Raw genomic sequence first — 11,357 nt, 5'->3', positions numbered from 1 at the left:
CGTGGTCATGTGACTCGCTGACGCAACAATACTATACACAATGTAACAAAGTTATGAATTATAAAACTAAAACTAAAGTTGAATCAAAAAACTAGGTGTGCTAGCTTTTTTATACTAAAACATGCCATTATATACAAGAGAAAAATCACACTTGATCTAACATATCATTAAATATAATGAATTAAATAGATAACAACTGGAGGTAACAACTGGTCTGTATGTGGAGATATGGATGTAATGCTGTATGTTATGCATGAATGTTGACAGCATTAGTGGTGGGAAACGTTTTTGAAAATCTGATAAAAGATGCTTTACAAAGTCATTTAACAAAGTTTATAAAATTTTGTTGGATAGTCAGCATGGTTTTACAAAAGGGTTTCTTGTCTTACTAATTGTCATTTTTTTATAGAGGTTACTGCTCATGTAGATGAGGGTACAGGTGTAGATTTGGTGTATCTAAATTTTAAGAAAGCATTTGACAAAGTTATACTTAAAAGACTTGTTAAAAAGTTATTTCTGTAGGTTCTGAGATAGGTTGGTTCATTTGATAGAAAACTGGCTAGATGGAAGAAAAGAGAAGGTTGCTGTACATGCAGTACAGTCAAACTGGATTAGTCTCATAAGTGGGGTACCTCAGGGCTCAGTTTTAGATCTGTTGTTCTTTTTTTTATTTCATCAAAGTCATAGATGAAATAATGGTCAATAGATTATTTAAACTTGCTGATGACATTCATATCTTAGGTGTTGCTGCTGAGAGAAGGATGCTACTGCTTTACAAAAGGATTTGGATCATTTGTTGAGTTGGGCAAGGAAATAGCATTTGGCTTTTATATATATGATAAATACAAGGCAATGTAATTTTAATTATGAGTTTAATTTTGATAGGAATAACCTTTACAGTGTTATGGAATAAAAAGATCAAGGTATTCTGGTTGATCAGTTAGTCTTTTAAGACATCTAAGCTGTTGCAAATTGCAAGGCAAATAGGATTTTAGGCTTAAGTACAGAAATATTGAATACAATTCTGAATACAATAATGTTATTGTGAAGGTCATTTTTGGAGTATTGTATTCAAGTCCTACCTCAGAAAGGAGATTGAAGTGTTGGTAAGGGTTCAGAGGATGGCTACTAGGTTGATACCTGGGATGCAAATTATATCATGTGAGGATAAGTTAAGTTCTCTGAACTTGTTCTCTTGAAAAAAAAATAGCTCAAGGGGATGGGATTGAGGTGTTTAAGATTGTTAAGGGAATTAATAGTGTTGATGCATCATCTTTCTTCAAATTTAATGGTGTGAACGGTAAGACTAGGAGACACAAATATAGCAGGGTAGTAGTCATCTTTAGCTAAGATTTTATTTTATTTTTCTAACAGTGTGGTTGGCCTTTTGAATGGTTTGCCTTCAGATGTGGTGGATGCAGTGAATTAAAGGATGTTTAAGGAAAAAGCTTCATAAATAATTGAATGATATGGGATGATTTTGAGGTAGTTTCAGAGTTTAATATAGTGGATAGTACAGCCTAGATGAATCAAAAGGTCTCTTGCTGTCCTTTATGGTTATGTTATGGCTGGTGCTAGTAAATGTAATGCCTAATACACCTACAGTTTTCACAACTGAAGATGATAGCTATGTTTGAAAACTCAACTGAAAGAGAGTTGTGGCTTCTGCTTTTTGAGCTTTTGGGTGATATTGTAGGGTAAAATGTATGTACTATATCATACGAGTACTACTCAATACCCAAGGTAGAACAGTTTGTTGACCATAAGATGAGCTGAATGGAAACAGTTTTGTAATCTTTACTTTTAGAGCAATTGAGCAGAGTTGCACAACAAGAAATATCTGCAGGTGACAGTTGATGTAATGACTAGTATATTAACTGTTTGCACTACTGATAATGGTAGCTTGGAATTTAAAACCTGAGTTGATAGGGAACTGCTATCTCACGTGACAATAGTTGGAACACACGTACATTAGAGTCTTGACAACCATCTACATTGCCAGCTTATGTGGCTAAGAATGAACTGTTACTAAAGTTGAGATTTTTTATAGTGCATTGATCATGTGTATATGAAAACTGCAGTTTAAATATATTTTTAAAATATTTCCTTTAAAACAGAGGAATTATAACTTAGATAACATAAAAATGAAAATTATAACATACATTATAATGTTAATTTCATTGACACAGATTGATAGTAAAGTGATTTCATTAAATTTTGAATGTAACACAGTACCATATGCAGAACGGAATAAAAAAATGGCATCAAAAGCTAATAAGGTTAAGCAACATGAAATTGGAAATAATGGATTTGATCTAGAGGTTAAGACTGTTACATAATGTTGATTGTTTACTGACCTGTAAGGCATTATTTGAAGGTACAGTGTGCATGTTATTAATATTAATACGTGTGAGAGAATTTTTCAATTTCTACAGTGAAATATTTGGCAGTTAGTGAATTTTCATAAGAAGATGAGAGTAACACTGATCCACACTAGTCTGAGAAAAAACAGTTCAACCTGTTGTTTTTTGGGAAGAGTGGTTCAACGTATTTTGAATGGATTGAACTGAAATATTTATAAATGTGTGATATTAACAATAATGAACTAAATGAACAAATTATAGTATGGTTTCATAATATATGTAAACCTGATGTACCAAGTGTTTCATATGGTTATGTTGGAATATTTTCAATCATACAGATTGAAATATTTTGTATGCAAACAAGTTTTAAATATATTATCAACATAGCTTCAGTACAAGGTACAGTTAAAGATGCATGATAATGCAGGTTGTAAGTTTATTATGGGGTACAGGGGCAGAAAGCAATACCCACATGGTGAACCTTTGAAAGTTGCAAGAAAAGGTGAAATAATCTGTAGTGGATTCTAATGGTCAGAATTATAGATTGGTATCAGTTAACCTGAGTTGGTTAACAGATTATTTAAATTTGTTGATAACACTAAGTTTTGGGTGTTGCTGGCTGTGAAGAGAATGCAACCACCTCACAAGAGGATTTCGAATATTTGGTAAATTGGGCAAATAAATAGCAGATGGCTTTTAAAGCAAGGTAATGGATGTTGGATATCACAATTAGAAATATGAATATACTGTTACGTATCTGCTTGTTTCAGAGTAACTTCAGCGATACAAGTCCCTTCTTGATTAAAACTAGTTTCTTCTTTCTTGATACAACTTTTTGTAATACACAGAATTTCCACAGTTACTTTAAACTTAACAACCTTTATAACGCACGCTATAAATCGCAGTGATTCACACACTTTACTTATGGTGCCTACTGTTCGCTTGACTCAACTATCTGTCTCTTCTTTTATTTGCTGGGCTTATATAGTAAAAAAAAGGGCGTCCCGAACAAACTAAGAAATTCACGATCATTCGAGAAACTCCTCGCACATGCCACCAGCACCAATGCACCAGCAGCATCATGTGACTTCCGCTGTTGTAACAATACTTTTGATGAGAATAGCCTTAACACTGTTATGGAAGAAAAAGATCTTGGTGTTTTGGTTGATAAGTCTCTTAAGCCATCCAAGAAATGTGCTGTTACTAGTGGCAGGACAAATAAGATTTTAGGTTGTACCTACAAAAACACTGAATACAAGTCCAAGATGTTATGATATCATTGTATAGGTAATTGATTATGTCACATTTGGAGTATTGGGCTTCTTACCTGAGAAAGGACATTGAACTGTTGGAAAGGGTTCAGAGAAAGGCTACAAGGATGATACTTGGATGGATCATAATACAAGGATAGGTTACGATCTCTGAACTTGTTTTCTCTTGAAAAAAAAAGATTTAGTGGGGACTTGATTGAGATGTTTAAGATTGTTGAGAGAATTGATAGTGTTGATGCCTCATTTTTTTCTATTTAATGGTGAGAATGATAAGACTAGGGAGCACAAATATAAATTTTGGTAGGGTAGGAGTCATTTTCAGCTGAAATTATAATTTTCCTAAATGAAAATGTATTTCCAATAGGTACTTCCCTTTTCTCACAAGATTAGCTTTTCTCATTTTCTGCTGCCCTCTGTATGCAAACTTTTTAATAAATGCATGCTACAAGCCTTCATCACCCCTTTGTTGTAATCCAAAGTTCCAAGACGTCTCTCATGCAAATCATCATGCGTCACCTCTCCACCAATAAAAGAGCACTACTATCATGTGACACATGTGACTTCCTCTACATGCCACTACTGAACTATCATTTTGAAGTCTCGCAGAAGACGCAAGCACCGGAAGGTTGTGGAAAGGATGGGTTGGAAGTGTGAGTGGAGGGAAATACTTATCGAAAATACATTTTTATTTAGGAAAATTATAGCTTCTGACAAGGTACTCTCCCTCTGCTCATAAGATTAGGGTAGGGGAAGAGCACCCAATCAGATGGGTGAACTGCATTTGGGCATCTCAACTCTGGGAATTAGTAACTCATCCAGAGGATCTTGTAACTCCCTCTACACTGGCAGAACACCATCGTCCTACTCTTAACTGAATGGTTATAGCCATCTTTGTGGAACTCATCCAGCAGGTTGCTTCCATGGTTAACCACCCCAGTGGCTTGGAACTGGTAAGTGATAAGGACTCCCGTACTCCACTGGAAGAAAGAGCGAAAGTGTGGTGGTGAATCTTGAGGGACTGCGACACCCGAGACAGTGCAATGGGTGATCATAAAATCCTATTTGTGAAAGCAGACCACACTGATTTATTCAATCTAGGCATGACAGGGATGGGCAGCAATCCCCTTCTGCTTTACTCACGCCATTCATGGGTGGTATGGTCCAGGATAGGCATATGATGACGCAATTATTATGAAGAATTTACACTCTAATGATCTTGTGAAACACCCCATTTCAAGGGTGAGCATACATAGCCATACAGTGTGGATTTGACAGCAAGATATCCGGGAATAATTATAGCCATCTAAGTGGAACCCATTCCAAGTATAGACAATATACCTGTAGAATGGTGATACCCCAAGGAAGCAGAAATAGCAATGTGGTGTAGGTGGTGGGAGATGAATGTGTGTGTGGAGTCATCCACATGCACAATTGTAAAATCTCCTCCAATGGCCAACGAAGACAAGAGGCAAGGGAGAAAGTAAGGTAATGGATTTGATGTGAGAAAATGTGAAAGAGATCACACTGGGAAGGAAACAAAGAGGAATAGGCCTACTGGTCAGGGTAACCAAAGAAAGATCACGGAAAAAGGAAGGATGCCAAGGGATAAACGATGACCCCAGAAGGAAACTGTGCAAGCAATATAACAATGGAGGTCATGGACAGGACAGAGGAGTCTATCCGGATCAGGATGAGGGTGGAGATGAGACATAGAAAGTAGGCAGGTAGGGGGAAAAGGAGAACTGACCTTCTCGAGCTGCAGAGATCTTTGGAAGGAAAGCATGATCAGGATAAAGGATATGACAGGAGGAGTGGTACAATGTCCTAGTAACATCGAGGGTGAAAATATCCAACCTACGATGCTTACAGGCCAGGAGGAGGAGGAAATATGACTTCAAAGAGAGGTGAAACAGGGAACACATTGACAGAGTATTGAAAGGAGGAAAAGTGAGGGCATGAAGGACCATGTTAATGTCCCAGTCCAGGAGCGATGGACACCTCTATGGCCGATGGAGCCAGAAAGAATGGATCAACATAGAATGGACAGGAGAAGCAAAGACACTGTGGCAATGGGAAAAACAGAAGGTAAGTGATAACACTACACGAAACCCCGAAATCGAGGAGACCAAAAGGCACTGATATGGGGCATACCCAGATGCTGACAGAGCCACTGAAAAACGGCAGGATGCAGGGAGCACTCCATGGGATAAATGCAATTCGGTCAGGAAAGATGATAAGCTATGTGATTGAAAGCACCCAGTACATGACATGTCAAACGAATTTGATGTGTGTGGGCCCAATAAAGAAGAACCATAGTGCAAAAACACAGGGATCTGGAACTGGTGTCACCTTGGTGGTCGATATATGCCACCATGGTAGAATTGTCGGAATAGATCATAACCAGCTGGCAAGAGAAAGAAAATGATCTGTAGCCCAAAGAACAGCCAGGAGTTCGAGAACACTGATGCAAAGAGAACTCTCCTCCACAGACCAATGACCCAAAACCTCCTGATGATCCACCCAGGCACCCCAGCCCTGAAAGAATGCATCCATGAACAGATGTAAATCTGGTCACGGAGGAAGAAGCAGGACCCCCATAGGCGTGTGGGCCCTTTTCAACCACCAACTGAGATTGTCTGCAAGGGATGATGGAAGGGATATAGAAGTATCCAAGGGATTCCAGGCAAATTTCCATTGATTGTGAAAGACCCATTGAAGAAACCACACATGGGCCCTACCCAGGGGTATGAGAAGGGTTATGGAGGACCACATCCCCAAAAATTATAGAAGCTCCTGGGCTGTAAGTGAGGGAACAGGCAGAGCTTTCCAAATGTCCCATTCCATAGAATGGTGCTGGAGAGGAGAAGGTTGGGCCTGACTGAGATGGATGTTGAAGAAAACACCCAAATGGATAAGGTATTGGGTATGACAAAGGAAATACTTCGGCAGCTTCCGCCAGGAGCTGACGAGTGTGACAGGCCAATTCCCATTCAGAATGAGCAAGAAGAAGCCTGTCATACATATAAACATGGAAGTGCAACCCCATGGCATGAATATGCCGAGCAAAGGAGTGGACCACATGATAAAACACGTATGGTGCTAAGCCTAGGCAGAAAGGTAAGGCACAAAACTGGTACACAACTCCCAATGGATAAACCAAAGGTACGGACGTGAATGCTCTGCCACAGGAATGTGTAAGTAAGCATTGGAAACGTCCACCTTCGTAGTACAAAAACCTGGAGAAAATTCCCACCGAAGAAAAAGCTATGTCTACATAGTAAAGCAATAAGTGTGAACATACTGAATGAGACAGGATAATATAAATCAATGACAGGACACCAGTCCCCAGTCTTCTTGGGAACCACAAACAGGTGGGAGTTAAAACCCCTTGAACCTGGTGGAGCTGGTTTGATAGCCTGTTGTACAATGAGGTCCTGAACTGCCTCTGACAGACACTGGCATGTTGAGGGATACCGAGGAGAGGGGAAGGTAATGGAAATACTTGAGAAGGGAGGAATCGAGAGAAAGGGGATAACATATCCCTCCAAGAGCATTATGTGAACTCAGACATCAGCAAGAAAAGGTCCCTACCAATGAACAAAATTGAAGAGACCAGTCCACACTGGGCCCAAGCCGACAAAGTAATCAATGGTACTACTGTTTGTGGATCATGCATCATCAACTGAATTGTCGAACCGTGACACCATGGGAGGGTGGGACAGGAAGAGGTTGGGAAGGTCAGGAGACAGGAACCAGTGCTGCACTTGGTCCCGACTGCGACAAACGAGCTACCAAGTGTAAAATATTGATGAGCCAAAGCCACCCATGGCTTCAACGACTCAGGAACCGAGTCAAAGACATAACACTACAAAAATGGTGCCATGTAGAGGTCCCTCAGATAAGGAGCCTGAAGATGAGTCCGTGCCAAAACTGCATCACAGCCCAAGAAGTTCCAACAACAAACAAACCACATTTGAAGCACAAGAGCCGAAGACGACAGATGAGCCAACACAGAAGTAAAAATGAAGTGCATTTCAGCAGAAAAATCCTCAGGGTTCCTGTGAAGAGCTTCTGACAGAAGGTGAAGAGAGGAAAGGTACCTTAACAGGGTCATGAGGGTAAGTTGGACAGGATAATCTGGGTTTACCCCCTAAACAGGTAGAACCAACCCCAAAAACTGTTGGTTGAGAAAGGGAAAGTCTGCCCGATGATAATCAAGGATGGTCTGATCCAAAGTATATGGGGATGAGGCATACTAACACCCTTCCCCATGCATGAACCCTAATATCAAGGAACATGGGAAAGTCTAAATAGGGTCAGGAGATGTTTCATGTAAGAGGGAAGGTCTAGGTTCATAGGAAACAGGTGTAAGAGACAAAATATCACATACCTGAGAGATAAAGTCTGAGAAAACTGATGACAGACGAGGTGAATCATCAAGTAGTGAACGGGAAGGCATGGCAAACTCTAGGGGGGGAAGAACAAGTGATCAAAATAGTCGTCAGCATGGACCAGCTCGAAAGGAAGTAGGAAGTGGGGCAAAAGTAGGCAAGGGAGGTTGGCTCATATACTGCTCAATCTCCCAGTGAATGAGCAACAATACATCTTCCAGCATGTCGCCCGTGGCTGAAAATACATTAGATACTGGCAAAGTACCTGAAGTGGTGAATGTAACTTCACAATTCATAAGTGAGAAAAAGCAGCAAACACGAGGAAGTAATGCTTTAATAAAAACATTAACTCATAAACTGTGAAGTGTAGTAAATAAAGTTAAGAAAAAATGCGAAATAAAAAATAAACCACTTCAAAGTAACTGAATAATCTAAGAAAAAATGTCTGAAATTGACAGCAGCCAAACAAGAAGAGATAGGTCGGTAATGGTGCATAGAGGGAGTCACATGCATCACATGATAGTAGTGCTCTCCTATTGGTGAGGAGGTGACACATGATGATTTGCATGTGAGATGTGTTGGAACTTTGGATTCCAAGAGGAGGATGATGAAGGCTTGTGGCATGCATTTCTGAAAAGTTCTTATACAGAAGGCAACACAAAATGAGAAAAGCTAATGTTGCAAGTGGAGGGAAGTACCTTATCAGAAACAGCTTTATTTAGTCATTTTAAGCTAAAAAAAGCAAACAGAATGGTTAGCCTTTGAATGGGTTGCCTTTAGATATGATGGATGCTGTTAACTTAAGGGAGTTTAAGGGAATGCTTTGTAAATATTAGAATGATAAGGGCCAGCTTCAGTATTTTATTTGTTGTTGTTTAGTTTTAGTGGATAGATCTGCCCAAATGGAATAAAAGGTCCCCTGTCAATATCAAATCTCATAGTATAACAATAATGAATGAGAGAATCAGAATAAGAAAAAACTAATTCTGTAAGATTACATGAAAGAAAAATGTCAAAGACTTCTCAAAAATAACGTCAAATCAAAAATAATAGTGAAGTTACTACTTGCAAAACCTTTATCACTTTTAATAATCAATAAACATATTTTACGTGTCACACGGTCATCTGTGTTTTCCTCACAATGTGGTTGATTATTACAGGATGAGATAGAAAACCTTTCTGTGTACACAAGACATTTGCAGCTCTTTTTACTGAACGTCCAGGATATAACTTCTTTTAAACCAGACAATTCTCTTAGACACTATCTCCCCTCAGTGATGAACTCTCTCTATTGATTATAAGTCCTTCTAGTTGTGTAAAACTTAAAACACAAGTGTTTAAGTAAAGTTAAGCACTTAATCAGAAATAGCAAACTCTGCAATATGATATCCTGCAGTCACAGTACCAAAATTTTCTCCTTCCTATCTTCCCTATGATATATCCAGGTAAAACTGAAGTAATCTTAGAGCAATGAGTTCTTAATGATAGGAGATTTGCTATATCTCTGAGTAACTGATTTTGATAACAGGTAAAATAAAGAGACTGGACACAAAGTGAAACATGAAAAGGAACAGTCTTTATTATATCACACATAAACCACAAACACAGTGTGTGTACTTGCTTTACCAACATGGAACAGTCACTTCTAGTGGATCTTCTACATTCAACTGCTCAAGATAAATCCACGTACCAGCCTATATAAATCCACCATTCCTTATTTTGCATCATATTAACCTAGAGCAACTAGTGCTGCCCAAGTGACTTGTCATTTTCATAGAAACACAAATGCATCTGTAATCTTGAGACATTACCTAAACTATCATTGAAAGACACTGCTGTTGACATCCTTGCACAATGTGCAGTACTGCAGCAATACCTTCCATGGGCATAACAGTTATCATCCATTTCGAGAACAAGAAGGAACAAAGGTAGCTTAGAAAGAAATCCTCTTAATGGTTTACTTGACCACATATTATGTGAAACCTGCACATATACAATATAAATTATAAATTCAGAATAACTACTATAATATTATAAGAAGAACGAAATGTGTGGTATATTCATATACCACATTGTTTTCACCAGTATTGGTTAACTTCCAAGCAGAAATCACTTTTATTTCCTTCTCAAACCCCGAGATTACATCCCACAAGATTAAAAATTAGCATTTGCTTTATATAATCATATATGAACTTAGTATTTATACACCACTGCTAGGGGAACCTCATGTTGGGAACATCATATAAAAACACCTCATTTAATATTCAATATGCACTAAAAGACAGGTGAGCTAGCATTTTTAAATTAAGGCAAATAAAAATATAACTGAAAGAAATGACACAAAGGAAAAAATACATAAATAATAAATAAAACCATAGCTGAAAATAAAATATAATTGTTACCTCACAACGCATCTATATTAAATCTTAAAAAAAAAAACTATTTTATACTGCAGTGTGTATAAACAAAATTGGTAAAGTTCATTTACCTGCACTACAAATAGCTGCTAAAACTAACCAAAAATCCAAATATGTTACATTAAAAACTTACCTTCCTCTTCTGTTGTAATATTAATGGTATTTGATGGTTCACTGCTTCCAAGTGCATTTTGTGATAAAACATAAATATTGTAAGTAAATGAGGGATGTAGACCTGTTATTACTATTTTGTTCTCAGTGGCTTTTACTGTTATATTTGACAAGTGTTCATTCCCCTGCCCTAAAAATATAGAAATGAAACATTAACAAAAATTATAAAACAAATAAACCACAATAATTTCTAACTTATATATGTAAATATATTAACATTCTTGAAATACTAAACAAAAGCTAGCCCCCTACAAGTGATATATATGGTAATATAAATCTAGATAATAACTTAAGGCTTAAGTCAAAAAGAGCTCAAAAATAGAATTATTCAAACAACTCTCCACTCAAATGTATATCCAAGATTATTATTCCAGGAACAAAAATGATTCATGTATTCAAATTGCTGTTCAATTACCTGATTCATTTTTGAGCATAATGATGTAGAATAGGAGAGGACTATTTCCATCATAAGGTGTGTCCCATTGTATTGTCGTTGACCTACTTCTTGTTTCTAGAACTCTGATCTCCTGGGGAGAACTGGGGGGCTCTGGTTTAAAAAAGTACACAAAATGTGAAAAATTAACTAGACTTAAAAACAACAATATTTACTGAAATCAGTAACACTTTTCTTAACTCTTTCAGCATGGGCTTGGTCCCTGGGACTGACCTCGTAACTATTTTGTGTTTGTTATATTTTTCATGCTATAACTTTTAAATTAGAAAGAGAATGTTAACAAAATTTGG

The 11,357-nt window shown here is 37.7% G+C and overlaps 1 protein-coding gene across 2 annotated transcripts in view; it reads right to left on the bottom strand.

Annotated features, from left to right (window-relative positions):
- The window catches only part of LOC106458792 (Down syndrome cell adhesion molecule-like protein Dscam2), a 172,640-nt gene that overhangs the window by 44,839 nt on the left and 116,444 nt on the right, over window positions 1–11,357 (bottom strand). For both annotated transcript variants that reach the window (XR_002610440.1, XM_022385131.1), the window contains exons 15-16: window positions 11,029–11,160; window positions 10,576–10,743 (exon numbers count right to left, since the gene is read on the bottom strand). Coding sequence is in view for 1 of the 2 variants with exons in the window: in XM_022385131.1 (XP_022240839.1) it covers window positions 10,576–10,743; window positions 11,029–11,160 (300 nt within the window). In the remaining variant the exon portion in view is untranslated. The remainder of the gene's footprint in view (window positions 1–10,575; window positions 10,744–11,028; window positions 11,161–11,357) is intronic.

This window comes from Limulus polyphemus, unplaced genomic scaffold (genome assembly GCF_000517525.1).
Source record: "Limulus polyphemus unplaced genomic scaffold, Limulus_polyphemus-2.1.2 Scaffold516, whole genome shotgun sequence".
Taxonomy (NCBI): Eukaryota; Metazoa; Arthropoda; class Merostomata; order Xiphosura; family Limulidae; genus Limulus; species Limulus polyphemus.
Note: the sequence above shows the minus strand (reverse complement) of the source record. Positions and strands in the feature narration are given on the sequence as shown.